We start from the raw sequence: 17891 nt of genomic DNA on the forward strand, positions 1-17891 counted from the left end.
GTCCCAACCTGCATTTTCCAAGATCAGCTTCTATCCTCGAACAGTTCAAACTTTCTCATACACTGGTACACCATTTCCAACTCTTAACAGATACTAAGAAACATCGCTTAATTACCAGCAAATCTTTCAAGACTTCTCTTACAAGAAATCCTCCACCCAATTAAGGATTTCACCTACTTACACTCTCCCCTACCACATCGATCGATCAAAAAACTAGAGAAAAGAAGAAAGAGAGAGAGAGAGAGAGAGAGAGAGAGAGAGGCAAAGGGAAAAACGTATGCAAAAACCCGACCTACTCCACCTTATTTACGTCGCCTCCTCAACCTGTAATATCGTCGATGTAATTTCTGTCGGTGCGTGTCGCGTTGAACGATGAAAGAAGTCGAGCAAGCGCACAACAGACGACGAAGAAAAAAAGAGGAAAAAGAAGGGGGTAAAAGAGGAGGGAGAAGGAAGACGAGGTATCGAGCCGATCCTCGAGTGTCGGGTTCGGAATCGAGCGACGAGCCTGCCGCCAGGTCTTTCCGCGAACAATGATCAACGATTAATTATAGCGGCACGGGATCGTGATCGGTCGTGTAAAACGCGCGCACTCGAGCCACCGCGAAGCGCCAATCAAGGAATTACGCGAGCAAAAGGGGACGCCCGGTTTGCCCGCCGCTTTGTTAATCGCGGGCTGCCTTGCTCCTGAAGCGTGATTGAAAATACTTTGCCAATGGGCTGCCAGCCTCTGTTCTCCAACGAGAAACGCTGCGTCGACGTAGGTCAGGTTCCTTCGGATCTCCTACCAAGGAGATTGATTTGGTCTGATGGCGTGATGAAAAGGGGGTGGTTAAAAGATCCGTTTGTATGGGTTTATGTATGTATAGTTACTTATGAAGGTATTCCGACATTTGCAAATATCCTTTATGGATATGTTATGTACGTCATACTATCGAAATTGTATCGGTGAAGTTTCGAACGGATCTGGAAATGTTTGTAGAAGCTATATGACATATAGTGAAAGTATATAGCATTTTAGAGACCAGGAAAGTATTTAAACAATAAATTATCCATTACATTATCAAGTGTAAATATTCAATTTCGTCATAATATTATAATTGAGATTAGTGTAAGTGTGTAAAGCGATTGTACAATTTAAATCGTTATCAAACATCTTACTGAAAATAGTGCATAATAATAATAAAGAAAAGATAAAATACCATTAAATATTTAATACATTTAAATATTTCTCTAATTACCTTCGCTCGTATATTTCTTACATTTTCCACGTGGAAGAATAGGAAGGTAAGGTAATTCAATCTGACGCGATTGCGATTACGGATTTCCGTGAACCTTGATACTACTCGAACCTTGGTAACCAACGAAACGTCTCTCCTTTAAGTGGAACGCGATCTCGAAAGTAATTAATCCTTTAGAAAAGTAAAATGTTCGGCGAGCATGTCGGTTTTTTTTGAGACACATCGAGCGTCGAGGAAAATCATCGACCGGAAGTAGATCGTGCGTCGACTTGGCTACGTTGAAGGGAATACGAAGAGAGCTCCGGCATCAAGGCTCGAAATTCCAACGTCGAAGCCACGCTAATGAAGCCGCGAGGTGGTGGACGAGCAGCTCCAGCGAACGATTTACATTCCGGTTAAGTGATTTAAGGCAACGAAAGCCACTCGTTCAGCCTGTAGATTGCTCGTCGCTCTATAATAAATTTAATGAGAAAATGTCTGTAGGCGTCTTTTGAAACGACGCAGGAAACGCGACCTCCTATCGCTTCGTTTCGATCCAACGACTGACAGGACGTATAATTAATAATTAAATTATCTATCTGTCGAACCACGGATCTGGTAGCCGAATTTTAGATAATCAAACGGACGTTGATCGGACATCAAACGACTTATTTTATCATTGATGACTTTTAGAAAAATCTTGACACGGGTACTTTATTGTATGTCGTGTTTTATGGTTTTTAACTCGAAGAGAGAATGGGTTATATTTCCAAGCATTAAACGTCAGGTTTGAGAATAAATTACACGTTAACGTGAAACATCGTTTAAGGAACAGATTATTTATTTAACATATAATGAAACTTGTCTTTTAAATATAACAAACAGAACGTGCAGAAACTTCCGTAATAGCAGAGTTAAAGCCTTGCAAAGACAATTTAATTTCAGTTACATTTGAGCTCTAACAAATATAAATACACAAGTATCATTTATTTCTAACGTGAACAAAATAACATCTAAAGAATTATCAGGCTCCTAGATAACGAATTATACGTTCACCAAATTCTCAAATCCAAATTCCGTATATCCTCTCTCCATAAAAATCTTCTAACATTTTGCTCAAACTAAACCACACGACGCCCTACACTAAATGAAGACCTCTATCAACGATCCACACTCTGGTCAAACCCTGAAACCATCTCGCACCTCTCGAACCCAACGCTAGCCACCTATCAAAACCAAATATGAAAATAAAACCTCGTGCATTCTCTTCCCTCTTAACTACACCTTACACGGTCCGTTTAAAAAGGCATGGCGAACAAAAGACGGCGGAACGGGTTCGATGAAATCCCTATCAGGTGCACGGTGATCCTCCGCCACCGATCCCAAGATGAGGAATCAGGAAAGCTACAAAAAACATCGCGTGAAACCGAGCGTAACCGGGCAACGCTTGATCAGGCCGCTTGTAAGACCAAAACGGGTCCTCTAAGCATTCCAAAGTCAGCAGGTACTAATGAAGTCGTGAGAGGTTGCCAGGAACGGTGCAGCGTGCGCGTCCAAACGGTTGAACGTCCGCTGGAAGAGCCAGGGCCCCTGCGGATGATTTAGATTCCACCTAAACGATCTGTCTAACCGAGGAGAGGCCCGTCAGCCCGCCTCGAGTTCGTCGCTGTTCACTCGCTATAATGGATTTAATGAGGAGGTAGCCACCTCTTGCTGAACTGTCGTTCCTCCTCCGCGTGTCCTTTACGCGCGCGAGTGCGCGATGGCTCCCTGAGAGACAGAAACAATGGCGGTGGTCATTCGAGAGGATAATGACGGTGAAAATTGTCAGTTTGTCATGGCAAAAAGATATACGCGAGTTGGTAATCACCGTTCTCACGACTAGTTGAGCTATCGTCTTGCTTGGACGAGAAAGAGCTACTGGTCACGACACTTTTTCGTCGTGATGCACTCATCGTGTAAATATACGGTCAGCCCGTCTTTTCAGTGTTCGTTATCTGGTTTTATATTTGGAGTTTGTTTTAATCATGGCATCTCTGAAACACCGGGAGCTGCAGTTTCGACACCTGCCTGTGTGATGAGAGAAGAATGAGGTGTTATAATGATGGGTGACCGTGATTACTTGATTGCTGGGAGAACGTTTTCTTGAGCAATTGGTGGGTTGTTTAGGAGATCTTGTTTCTTTTGGGGTTCGATGGAGTTTGAGACTGATGGAGAATAATGATGAGGTTCGACAGGTATATCTTTAGGTTAATTTGCTATTATTTTTACTTCGCTTTTTGTATATGAGGGAATGTTTCGGAAGATCATTGGAAGAATATATTGCTTCTTTCGGTGTTTGACGAAGATCAATAATGAGATTCAACTGCTGTATCTTAAATTTGATATATTTCTTATCTTATAACTGTTTTGAAGAATCGTTTATTATACTAAGAAGTATACGTTACTAGTACAGAGATTCCTTCGTACAATTCCAATTTTTCTAAACAAGTCAAAGATTTTAAATTACGGTATCTTATATTCATTGATCTACCAATATCATTGTTCCTTTGAAACTTATAATAAATACATTCTGCGTTATACATCCAAAGAAACCGAATTATCTAATGTATCCCTTATTCCATATCAAGCTGTAACAAACTATTCGAAAATTCCGAGTGTTAAAACATCATCAAACTTCAACCAGCATTTAAAACGACAGTGTTACCATCAAATTTCTCATTTTTGTTCCATATTCCATGTAACTCGCTTGACCGGTGTTCCAACCAGTGCAGGCGATTTTTCGTGGAAAACTTTCTCAGGAACTGGAAGTTCCTTTTATCGGCCATAAAATCACGCTCGCAAGGTTGGCTCGTTCACAGTTGAGCGAAGTGTTTTCACGATTTCAGGGGTGACGCATAGGTGCGAACCGAATGAATGGCACGGATCTTCGAATGGCGATCGCAGCTGTCGAACTTCGACAATAAACCACCGGTCGAAAGCTTCTTCCAGCGTTTTTCATCGCACCTCGACCAGCAGCGTGTCGGATTTCGATAGATGGCAGAGCTACTTGGTCGAACGGTGAAACGTGTTCTTTGTTTTCGGGGATTTTCGAGACCCGGACTCTTTTCAGACACACGGTCCTTGGATTTCGCGACCGAATACCATTGTTCGGGCCCCGGTGAATCGGACACCAGACGAGTCTTCCGGGTCTCTTGAATCCATTCAATCGATTCCCATTCTGCTACGCGAAAATTTCCACGTTTTGTTGATGAAGATACCATCAGAAACTTTGTTGCGAGATAATGAGATTTTTCGAATTAATTTGACGCTCTTGCTTACAGAAAGAAGCTTGGCTTCTTGTTTCCCCGAGTTTTGTCTTAGACTATTAATTTTTCAATCTTTCATACTATTTTTTATGAACTCGTTTTATAGAACAGTTTCTTGTTTTTCAGGTTTCCAGCGTATGGAATTTCAATTTCCAATTATGAGTTCCCTTTATGAAATACCTTTTTCTTGTCCTTGAAGATATTAAGTCGTTAAAAGTAAAGTAACCATTCAGAGAATACATAAGGAATGAACTGTCTATTGTAAATAAAGGTAGCAAGGGAATAAAAAATATTAAACAGGGAGTGATATATATTAAAAACGACAAAGAAAAGGGAGAAAGTCCAGAAAAATGGTCTAAGCCAGGGAACAAAATAAGAACGGAATAAATCGGAGAAAAAATGGATTCTATTGGACGGATTAGGCCGAAAACGAGATGATGGGACAAACGATTGTAAGACGTAGTCCGAGACCGTATTCGAAGGATAATACTTAACGTTTATTTCTGCTTTTCTCACTTACAATACAATATTTATAGATTACTTCTGCCGCTTTAAAGTCGTAATACTCGAATAATCGGTATAGTTTAAGAGGTTTATCGTAACGATACAAGTACAAAGATTACAGCGGGTCATGGACGTTTCACGAAAGCGTATCTCATTCTATCATTCTTCTTCTTCGTTCTCTAACGAATCTCTAACATTTCTATTCTCTTCCGCTCGCGAAACGTCTATAAAAGCTCTCTCTCTCTCTTTCTCTTTCTCTCTCCCTTTTTCACTCTCACTCTTTCTCCCGTGAAATCGTTCAACCGAACGGTTACATTAAAAACAACTGGGATGTTTGAAAGAAAACAAGGAAAAATGAGCTAAAGAAAGTACTAGATAGTTATTTTCGTTGGAGAATTAAACAAACACAAAACTAAAAGAAAAGAGAACAACCAAGAAAGAAGCGATAATATTTAACAGATTCTCTGGCGATTTTCAATTATCTGCTTCACCGGTTATCGAACATTATGCACGCTGGACGTACAAATTGATTTATATTCATTCAATGGTCAACATATTAAGTAAAAAAATAATTATTATTATAATAGAATTCTGATGATTAATAAATAGCTAAAAATTGAAACGAAAGGATAGTTATATCAGTTCTCATTCGGAAACGAACAACAAATTTTTACCGCATCATCATCTGTGAATCTTTTTAATACTAAACGACGAACGAAAGGCGGAGGAAATTTTCTTGGCCTTTTCTCGATTGAAAAATGGGGAAAAAGCAAGAAAATGAGGGAAGAGGACGTGACGACGCACTTTTTTCTAACAAATCGAAAGAGTCTATATGTACAGCGATTACGAATCAAACGACCGCACGAAAATCACGTTCTCCTTTTAACGGTTCCGCTGCACGAAACTTTCTGCTCATCCTGCTCTCTGTTTCTGTGTAAGTTCGTTCGAAACGAAATACCGTGGGATTGGTAATTATCTAATGCTACTGGTAATTAGAAGGGATATGTCGATTCCGTTTTGGAGTTCGATGTTCGATAGTCGAAGCAGGATGTAAAGGAAAAGGAAAGATCCTTGGGATTCTGCGTACATGTATACTTATATGTGTGCTAAATAAACTTCGTTCAGATTAGTCCAGTTTATGTGTTTGGATTCAAATCGTTTCGGTTCAAGTAGATATTCGATGGGAAATAATATCAAAAACAATGAAAGAACAACTGAAAAGAATCAGAAAGTGATATTAGAGAAAATCAAAGTACGATTGAAAAGTTAATTCGTTTAGAAGTTAAAATTATATCTCGAGTCTAATAATATAACGGGCTCGTATCAATAAAATGTTTCAAACTGTTTTAAATCAAGTAACTTGACAACGACAAAGTGACAGACTCGAAAGAATATTAATTGATAGTTTTATACTGCGAAACTTTCGAATTAACCTGAACGAAAATGCAGGTGCTTCTGTCGATTAAAAAGGAAACACTGGGAACAGGGGGTGAAGGAAAACCGTTTTCGAGCGTCGTGCGCGATAATATTCCTCGCTACACTATTTACACGGGGACTATATACAATCTCTTTATAATTCCATTTCGAGGATGGAAACCCTATTTTTACGATAAATAATCGTCACGCGTCGAACCTGACGCTTGGGGATGGCTAGAACACGGAGAGTATCGATTTCGTTGTTGCTTTCAACGATCTGCATCGTTGATAGCCCTGATTTCACTATGATATTCTTCGTGAATATATTCGTTGGTCCAAGACGTTAGATATTTCTTTGGACGAGTTTTCTCTTGTTACAGCTTCAGAGATCATTCTTGAGAATTAAGATGATTCTAGGAGGTTCATTTGATATTTCCGCTTGAGATTCAACAATTGCTTTGATGATTGAAATTACTGTACAGGTCTCTGAATTTTTGTGTCAAAAGACGATTCTCTATATGTTACTTGCATTATTTAATCATTGTTCTTCATACCAGATGTAGATGTTGTAGATGTTTTGCATTTCGATTATTCTGAATTCAGTGTGTCAACTTATATTGTATATATTAAAAATAAGAATGAGGATGAAGCAATAATTAATGTTTCTAAAATTAGCTACTTTCTAACAAATTTCGGAAAATTGAATATAATTATTGGCGATAAACAGGAATTCTATAAATTTTCATTTCAATCCTTCCATTTAAAAATGATAGCTGAGAAAAATAATTGTATAGAAAGTACCTGTTCTTTCTCCGAAATCCGTATAGAGAGATAAGTAGAATGGCATATTAATAAAGTATAATTAATAAAGGATAACGGATATGTAAATTAAAGCAGAATAAAGATAACGACGTATGTCATATGTTACAAAAAAATTCAATTCAATTCTCAAATAAAATATCGTTATATGCTTCAGATCATTACTGACACACTCATTTAATTAATTACATATAACAATTTCAATAAAACTCTTTTGTTAACCATTTCGAAAACAAAAGGAAAATATATTAGGATGCCAAAAATACGCTAGTAGCGCAAAAAGTTAAACCACTACTTTGCTCTTTCTCATTGAAAACAGGAACAATCCCAGTCATCAAGACTTCGTGATTTCATAATTCCTCCTTTCTTAAAAACTTGAAGAACCAGCTTCAAAAAGCAAGAAATCACTCTGAAGCCAGATCAATATCCATTACTAGACTGTAGATGTTTATGAAAATTCGGACGTACTTCGATAATGAAAATCAAAAGAAATGAACCTAAATAGAGACTTGTTTCATCTACCAAGCACTACAACAAATATTAACTTTAACTTGGACATTTTGTAAATTTTACTCTGCATATTTCCTATAATTTGTATACCATGTACACAAACACCCACAGTCTATTCATTACCTACGTCACATGTATAAACCTCTGGAAACGGTGGACCGAACTCAGGGCAACTGCTCCTCGAAGATGGATCAGAGCTACGTTCTATCGGGTCAGAAGATGACAGTGAGGGGTCGTCTGAACGATTCGTTTCCAGGCGCTGGAGCTGTTTGATAGCCGCCGTATTGGCTCATTTGGGGTCCTAATAGGCCGCTGGTTTGTACCGAGCCTGGATAATAGGCTGGCAGACTGGCACCAGGACTCGCAGCCGACGAGGTAGACGTAGAACTCGCGCTAGAGGAACCTTGCTCGGTCCTCTCGTGCTGTTTGCTCATGTCCGGAGACTCTGCGGCTGGTGACCTTGTTGGACCACCACCGACGATACTACCGGGGCTGGACTCTTCGTAAAGCTTGTTGTGCTCGTAACTGGGCCGATTGTAGTCGGTGATCGCAGGCTTCTGGTCCATGTAGAGCTTCGATTGTTCGAAATACGCCTTCGCGGAGTCTAAGTAGCTCCGGTCTAGGTACGACTTTGGACTCGAGTCCAGGTACTTGGGGTCGGAGTACATGCTCATCGCCAGAGTGCTCGGCGGCATGTATGCTGCTCGGTACTTGTCGGCCTCCATCGAGTACTTCATGGCGTCCATCGAGCTCACCACCTGTAGCACAGAAGAGAAGATTGGACATTGGTTAATTATTGTGGTAACTTCTAGTCTGGGTTGAATGAACGAATTGGCAAATTTGAAGTTAACCGGGTATTGCTGAGATTATGGCTTCTTAAATGGATTATATTTGAGGAATTGATTCTGCTAAGAAGATTGGTAGTTATCGAAAGGAAGACTGATGAACAAGGGGAAAGAACAAATGTCATAAAACTATGATACATCCATGAGGAAAGGAGGCTCTATGATTTGAATTGTATTGTTTGCAGTACGAAGTTTATAGTTTTACTACAGTTCAGAAATGAAGTAAAAAGATAATTGATTTATATTACTTCAACTTGTACAAGTAAATACATCATAAAATAATTAAAAATCAAAATGATCATCGTATCTCCGCACCTTGAATTCCAAACTTAACCTGAACTAAAGCTACCAACGACATTATGTATTCCTCCCAACCTAATCAATTCCAATAAATCCACATAACAAAAGGATCAAAATCGCATTGGAAGCTCCTAAAGAAAAAATAAATGAACATTCCATAAGAATATCCTACCACCCTCCTAACCGAAACCTGGAACGAAGAAAGAAACGGTTTCAAGGTGCAGCATTCGACTCGGTCCAAGTGCAAATCGCGAAATCGCCGGATCCGCGACGAAGACACGTCGGACAGACTCGAAAGAGATTTGTTCTATTCGCAGGACAAAGCTACCAATGGCTATAAATTTCATAACCGTTCCAAGGGTTAAAAGATCGGCCGCACGAGGCGGTGGATGGGTCCACCGCGTGAAACTGCGACGGGATCCTTAAAAAGGAAAAAAAAATAGATGGAACCAGGAGAAGCGCGCGATTATTCCCGATTCTATAATTCGTGGACGAGGACCACGCCGGACCCTTTGTCGGATCGTTAAGCGGCTTTGTCCGGATGATTTACATCCAGTCTTAGCCGCTTCGCTCGTCTCTCCTCTCCCAGCTACGTCCAATTGATTACCGCTCGGTTCCTCTTCTTTGCTCGACTCAAAATCCTTCGCGAATGGTCCTTGCGAATGCTGAAGTTCTCCATCGGTTAAAACGACGTCGACTCCGGAAATTAACCCATTCGCAACGAATAACGAGTTAGAATCGTGGATGAGTCGCAATGACTTTTCCTACCTGTAGACTACGGTTGTTTATGCATTTATCGGAAGTTTCAGTGTGCAACGATGTACAGAATGAAGTGAAAGTAAAGTGTTTGTTATAACTGGACTGCAAATGTTGCGGAACTTAACCATATTCCAATAGACACTAATATGATGCAACGTTCGATACATTTTATTTATTTTATAACATTAAATTATTCTAATAAAGATGAAAGTGGAAAAGGATGAAACGACTAAGGGATCTGAGGAAAATCTTCGTGCCTAACATGTTTTTGTTTCATATTAAAAATCCCCTGTTTTATCATAACGTGATATCAAAATCAACAAACATCTATTATTATATCATTTACACATCGTGTGTTTCTTCCTTCTTCTTATCTTTGTATACGTAATAATCGAAAAGCTTTTGATGATTATATACTCATGAGATACAGTGTGTTTAATTTTCAACGTTAACAGTGAAAAATTTAAAACTGCACGCCTCCTCAGGCGTCGACCAAATAAAATTCCACTTGGGCTCGACGCCACCTTCGTCGCAGTAGTTGTCGTTCTGACAAGACTTAATTATTGTGCAGCAGCATGGTGTCGCCGTTCGAGCGTATAACACAATGTCGTACCGTTATTCTTCTGTTTTCATTCACAAAGGCGCTTATTCGCCGCACTGCCATGTGTCGTCAAGGATGGAAAGCGACGAAGGGAAGAGCGCAGAAGTGACAGAGAAAGAAACGCAAACACGGTGTGTGAATAGAATAAAGACAGAGGAAGAGAGTGGAATGTCTTTTGCTAGCAGAGCACTTTATTTTCCAAATGGCTCTTCTCCATTCCCGGGTCAGAAAGGTTGGCCAAAGCGAGAAAGTCAACCGAGAAGCATTGTTGCTGCCGGTTCGTCGATATTTCACCCACATCGTGCCCTCGTGGATTCGAGACCTCGGAGCAACGTCGAGAATGGACTTTCAATCGGAAGCTCGATTCTGTTCTTTAGATTTATGTACATTCTACGTGAAGTAGACTATCAAGGATAGTTAGAAGAAACTTGGGGTGTAATCTTGCTGAGAGCTAGTTCGAAAGTTTGTGAAGTAAATTTCTGATCAGCATTGTCATATCAGCTCTCTGAATGTTATAACGAATACTCTATTACCTCTTTCAAGGTCAAATTTTTTTTAACTAGAAAAATGTTTTTTTTTTTATTAATTACTGGCAATAGTAACACGTTTTTGAATAGATTGTAAAGAAAGAATAATAATAATACTACTTCGAAAAAATAACATTCTATACGAACATATTTACTCGTGCCTATACTAGCTTATGAAACAGTGTATTTCCATTTTCATTTATCCATAGAAAATCAAAACACCGCGTAGTCTTCAATTTAAAAATCTCCACTCGAGTCATCATCCACCATACAATACCACATAAACAGTCTTCTCCTTACCAACCCCTAATCTTACTCCACCAACCATCTCTGACTAAGAATTTCTCGCATAATTTACTAAGCCACCCCCTTAATTCTCCACAAACCAGAAACCCTCGCATTATCCTCCGATGATCGTCACCGTGCTTCTTTCGACTCTTATTTTTTCTTAACCCAAGGTTTCTTCTTTGACGAAGAAGCGGCGAAGAAGTCTGACTTGAAAAAAATGTTCATTGGACGCATCGTAGGCCTGGCGAGATCTTCCTAAATGGTAAAGCCAGCAATGACGGGCACGGTGACGGCGATGACGGTGCCGTTTCGTCCGCGAGCACGATAACACACGGCGGCGCGACCGCGCGTTGGAATTCTTCGCTCGTGCTCGTTGGTTCGCCAATAATAGTCGGTCTGTATCGCACCGCTGCGTCGTTCCAGACGCGTCGGCCATTCAGCCGTTGAATGCAGAAATAACTAGCTATCTGTTTGTCTCCCGTACCCAGCTGCGGAAATTCATACACAGACCACGGTCTCCGGTTTCTGTTTGCGAAGCCACCCGGGGGCCCCTTTGTTGCGACAACGAATGAAACGTACCTACTACGCTCGTCCTCCGCCTCGTACCTCTCCTCTTCTTTCTTCTCTTCCTGCGGCCTCTCTCGCTCGACGATGTTCGCGTTGCTCCTGCTGCCTTCTCTCATCAGCGATCTATCTTTCCCTTTCCGCGACGTTTCCTTCTGTTACGTGTGGATCGCTGATCGACGATCTTCTTCGGCGATTGTTTCACTTTTTCAGTTAAGGGAGTCGAGGTTCGATCGAGGGTTCATAGAGATTTGAACGAGTCTCGAGTGGCTCGGTTGAGCTAGTTGTAGGCGGGGGATGAAATGATCTTTTGAGAATAATTTTGTTTATAATCGATGTATGAGTGTAAGTCAGTTTCTCGTTAAAAGTTTTTCGTCAACAAAACTTTCAGTCGAAGGAACGGTTTAATCGTTACGGTATAGTTTATAATATGACGACTGATTACCACGTTATAGTTGAAAATTGCTCGTATTTGAAATTAGATTGTTCGTATTTTAAGTTTATTTGGTACAATCTCGAAGAATATTCGGAGATTTGTTCGAAGCAAAAGGTAAGATATACGTTTTGCAACGATTAATAGAATTTTGCTTGTTTGCCGAGGAAAGGGACGCGTGAATGCAGCGATAAATCTCGAGATTCCCCGATCGAGTCTCTCCACGTCAAATTCCATTGAATAGGGACGCGCAAGAAATAACCGCGTGGGTGGCTCTTTTCCGCCGGCATCACGATAACGCTCGGTCCCTGCGACCGTGTCTTACGCATTTTTCGTCCCTGACAAATCGTAATCGCCGATGCTCCCCTTCTCGGCTGAATCAAACCCCTTCCTCCTAACTTGTAGCATTCGATTTAATATTTTTCAATTTATAAATAAAACATCAGTATCGGCAAGATCTTTTGATCTATTCTATTATTTATATATCAAAAAATGATACGACGTTAAAAAAAATTTTAGATTCTTAGATATCGAATAAAATCCATCGCCTACTACTATCTCATAATACAACAAATATTGAAGCAATTCCATTTTCCGCAATATAACGGTACCATACGATTGTACAACAAGGCGCACCTTCTTTCACGAAAGCAAGAGCAACGTGCATGGAATCCGGTCAAAACTCAGACCAATGTCTCCTCTGCCTACTAATACGCAATTATGATTCCACTCAACTATACTGTGGCAATTTTTTACAACACTATTTCTTATCGCTCTAAATCACTCGCATCTAAACGAAAGGGAAAATTCATGCGACGTCATTACGATCTTGTTCCGACCTAGTCCGTAATTCGGTAGCTTGATATGTATTATATTTCTAATAATACAATCGCACACTCGCGTGCCTTATATCATTAGAAACATAAATCTGTCAAATCGCGCAGTGTTATGCGTACAAAGTTTCAAAGACGTCACATCGCTGTTCCGCACCTGGGTGTGACCACGATAAATTTGCTCGTTTGTACCGAGCATTACACACCATCGTTATATCAAAGACTGAAAATTAACCCGGAAATAGCGTTGGAATTGTTTCAGGATCGCACGTTGCGATTCGCGAACGACATAGATTAGTTCCGAACGAGGAAGATAAGTGGCTTGACACGGAAACAACATCGGGAACACGATAAACGGGTTTTGAGACAGGAAACGATAGTTTGTTTACAAGATGCATCGACTCACCTGAGCAGGTGCTGTTAGACCCGCAGACATCGCCGCTGCGGATTGCTGTGCTGCTGCAGCAGCGGCTGCGGCCATGCTGGCTGCAGAGAGTGAACCATAAGCGGCCGCTGGACCATAATACGATCCCATTCCTGCCTGTCCCATTCCACCAGCCATTCCTGCAACAAATAGTTTATAGCGTGTGAAAAATCTTGATAATCCAGCAATTCGAAAGTCGGGCGCTTTTTCCACGATATAAATGTTAGATGGAATTTGTTGCAAGTAGAGCGTTACATTCGGTTCTGAAGGAATTAATAGCAGAGTCGTACAACATTGCGTTACCAACATGAGAACTATATATGACTGAAGCATGGAACTTAATTAACATCTAAATAAATTAGCAGTGTAATCTACCATATTACTCTCTTTTCTAATTATCTATTTTTTTAATATTTCTCTGCGTCCTGTGAATGCTACGCGACATTTACGCGACAAAGAGACAACCATATTACCAGTTACAGATTAATCCTTTCTTTAAAAATCTTAACTCTCTCTCATCGATCCCTCGCGCACATTAATTACACAATTATACTCATTAACGCTGTAACTATCTTACTCTAATATACTCCACACATATAATTCCAACTAAAGTAATATAACGAAAAAAGAACATAAAATTATATTTCCATATCTATAAAATGTCTATAAAAATCTATAAAATATATTTCCAACACCTCCTACATATCCTCGCCTTTATACGATTACAAAAACAAAATAAAACACCTAAGAAGTATCAATACGAACAGATTTTCATTTTTAAGTTTCGATCGTCCGAAAAGAATCTTCATCGTACAGCTAGCGCGAGACAAAACTTTTTTCCCAAAACGCAGTACACGATTCACAATACGGCAATCGAACTCGACGATCGGCTTCGATCCTCGCCTTTCGTCGATCGACAATGCCAATGATTAACCGAACGGGCCCGCAAGTTTTTCGTCGAGATTAATATCGGGGGGAGGCCGTTCGCGTTCCCGCTTCAGGGCTTATCGATCATCGTCGCCGAACGACGGAAACGCGGCGAAAGAATGGCTATGCCAACGAAGGCTCATTGTCGACGTGCCGTGAACCTCCACGACGACGAAGAAACGTCTCGAAAGAAGCCGGGATAGAAGCAGGGATGATTGGCGGCGAGATTTATGGCCGACAACGAAGAATTCACGGGCCAGTCGATTATTAATCGCGATTTTGTAACCGGCCGACCTTCGTCGATGCCGATAGAATATTTCGTCGAAGAATACGGGACACCGGTAGTTGAAAAATATCGGAGACTCTCTTTCCTTTGGAACACGCTGTACCTTGTCGTCGAAGGTTTTTTGCAACGCCTTTCTGAAAAAAGTGTGCACAATAATCGTGATAATGGGGAATTCATTTTCGTTACTTTGGGATGGTATGAACTTTGACTTTTGTGGATCTTTTGTTGCTGTATTTGTCGGATGATCGTTGATTGATCAATGGAATAGAAGAACGACACACAATATACTTAGTGAAAGACCGATAAGATTGCGGAAGATGTATTTTCATGAGATAATGAGTCGTTATGACTTGATGTTTACAGTGTTGACATCTCATTTATTTGTTTGTCACTTTATAAACGAATGAAACTTACAGCATAGAACTGTACTCTAATCTTAAGTGCAGTTTATTTAGTTCAATGCAAATAAAGTACAATCTTGATTGAATAATGATTTATGACTTTTTAAGAAGAATGAGTAGTTACGCGTGTACGTACATGAGGAATGAACAGTGACATTAATCATTGGATAAAAATGTGAAAGGTGAGAGAAAACGTGAGGTTAATTGTTGAAGAATATTGTGATAAACAAGAGTTTAATTTGCGAATATAGTTACGACGATTTGCTAATAGGTATTGGCTTCTTATTAACACGTAGGTATACACTCTAGTTCTTTAACCGTCAGCTATCCCTTTTATCAATCTGATAAGTTGCGGTAAATGTAAAATAATCGTACATCTTGCAAATCGTTTCAAAAATTTAACCACTTATTATGTCTCTACTATATTAACTTTTCTATAAATGAATTTCTACAAAATCCAATGATTTTATTTTAATTTGCTAGTACTATACGCTATAACTTTCAAGTTATACAAATTCCTTTTATCAAAAGAAGTTACGTAGTTGCGCTCATTTAAAACATTCGATTTAATCAATCGGCTGATCATGATCCGCGTCGATCGTTTTAAAATAAACACTCAGAATTGTCGTGATTTTATCGCGATTCTGCACAACCTCTTCTGGAATCGCTAGCCCCAGGTAACTCGTAACAGTCGTAACTTGTCCCAAGTTTTTGTGAACGCGTCCACAGTACCCAAAGGAACGGGATTCCCCCGCTTCATTCACGTTCCCGTGATCTTACGGTATAACCGAACAAAATTATTAATTCCAGCAATGGCAACGGACCGATTAAGGCCGGAATTTATCCCACCGCCCACGCGACTTCGAAACGCGATCGGTAATCCCCGATTTATCGGTCGTACACCATGCTTCTCTTTTCTTATCTTTTTACCTCCTTTATTTCCATCCTCCCTCTTTCGTGAACCAACCTTTTCCCCTTAAGTTACAGGGTGCTTTGCCACATCAATTTTCTAGAAATGGAGGAAAGGTACATGAAACTAGTAGATATCCTGAGATATACAGATATTTTCTAATATTTTCTTGCAATAGAAAAAGGTTTTCAAACGGCATGTTTAGTATCCTATCTTCGAGATTATTGGTGATTCAAGTGTTTTTAGTGATCGAAGACATTTTTAGCAATTGAAGTGCTTGTAAATTCCTTTTGCAGTTTGTATAACGATATATCAAAGTTCCATAAGATGTTAAATTACTTAAATCGTGAGAATTAAATGGTATTTGATATAATATTAAATGATCATAAATACTTCCGAGTTTTTCAAGATACAAAATTCTATTTGGAAAGAACGATTGTAAAGTGAATCAATCGGTAAAAGCTGTCTATCCGCATTCAATCGATTTAATTGCTTCGATTCAACGTTGCTTGAATCGCAAAGATTATATTTAAATATTCGTAAACTTTGTGATTTTCTTTAGATTTTTAATTTGAAATATCAATGAATATTCTCAAATTTTGCTAAATTCTACGTGAAGAGCAAAATTGTAAAAATAATCAATAAAAATTTCCCGTCTGCTTATATAGCCCCTTTTCTCGTTTCTTCTTCTACGAAATTATTGAAATTACCAAGATTACATTATACGATTTTTGGCAGTCTGTGATTCCTTTCGAATAAAGTCTGAAATCGAAATGGTAGTATGTAAATGCTGTGCAGTTTATGTAAATAAATGATTCTACTTAGAAAACACGATCGTAAAGGATATCGGCAAAAGCTACCGATCCTGCTCCCTTTTTTCTGTCATTTTCTTCCACTAGTATAGCACAACTACTTTTTTTCGTTTCTCTTTTTAACCTCCGTCGGCTGTTGGCGAACACGTCCCTGTACGGTGGCACGCGTATAAGACAAGTGCGTGGGTGGCTGGGATAAATTATCGGCTTAGGCTGGAATTTCTGGCCAGGGTTTCCGTTCGCAGATAGCGAGCAACGACTTAAGACCGTAAGTTAAGGGGGGCCTCTCTAGCCGGAAATTTGCGCTACATTTTTTTAACAGACCAACGATATCGAAGAAAATAAAAGTATCTATCGAGGTCACGAAATATTTAAAATCTCGCTATTACGCTTATTATAAGCTACTACTGGAAATGATAAATTAGAAAATTATTTCATGTACCTCCAAACAAAAACGTTCATACGATTTATCACTTTATGCAGATTTTTAGTTGTAAGGTATAATATTACACATTTCATATTTTGCAGATATTTTACAATGTTTTTACAATCATTGACAATGTAATATATTCTTTACGGTAAATGAGAGGGTTTGTAAGTTGTACTGTGTAAGAAGGTGTTCTTTAAATGTGAAATATAATTTTAAAAAATAACGGTTAAATCATAGAATAAAGGAAATCATAACCATTATGTAAAAATTCTTCCCTGTAACTCGAGCTATTTTCGTTCGATCTGCATTAAATCGAACTAAAGGTATTCGAATAATTCAACCATTATCGCTCGACTAATCAAGCTACTAAAATTTTTACGAAGCTACTTGAACTACTACTTCAGTAACTAACAATTGGTATTCAATTCGATTCAATAAAATGATTTTTACACGCTATAAATCTTGCGTATAACTCGTATCCTTCGATTATTCAGCAATTCTCTACTCGACATTCTCATCGGCCGATCTAAAACATTTTACTTTGACGAACGTCTGACAAGGTAAACTGCGAGTTATATCTAAAATATTATTTAATTGCGAAAATAGAAAATACCAGAAAGAGAATGGATCAAGAACCAAAGAAGAGGCAACCATTTTGTATTTATTGAAAAATGTCTATTTTTTAAAGTGGCAATATTAAAGAAACGCGATGGGGTGAAGCACGTAAATTCCTCAAATCTCTATACACATCACCCCACGTGTTTTTTTTTTTCT

The 17891-nt window shown here is 39.3% G+C and overlaps 1 protein-coding gene across 1 annotated transcript in view; it reads right to left on the reverse strand.

Moving 5' to 3' along the window:
• Nucleotides 1–5003: 5003 nt before the first annotated feature.
• Nucleotides 5004–17891, reverse strand: part of LOC122572278 (transcription factor Sox-19b-like) — a 35559-nt gene continuing 22671 nt past the window's right edge. Inside the window, exons 4-5 of the mRNA XM_043737067.1 lie at nt 13334–13491; nt 5004–8535 (exon numbers count right to left, since the gene is read on the reverse strand). Coding sequence (XP_043593002.1) covers nt 7990–8535; nt 13334–13491 — 704 coding nt within the window. The 3' untranslated portion in view covers nt 5004–7989. The remainder of the gene's footprint in view (nt 8536–13333; nt 13492–17891) is intronic.

Source organism: Bombus pyrosoma, linkage group LG11 (genome assembly GCF_014825855.1).
Source record: "Bombus pyrosoma isolate SC7728 linkage group LG11, ASM1482585v1, whole genome shotgun sequence".
NCBI classification, from domain to species: Eukaryota; Metazoa; Arthropoda; class Insecta; order Hymenoptera; family Apidae; genus Bombus; species Bombus pyrosoma.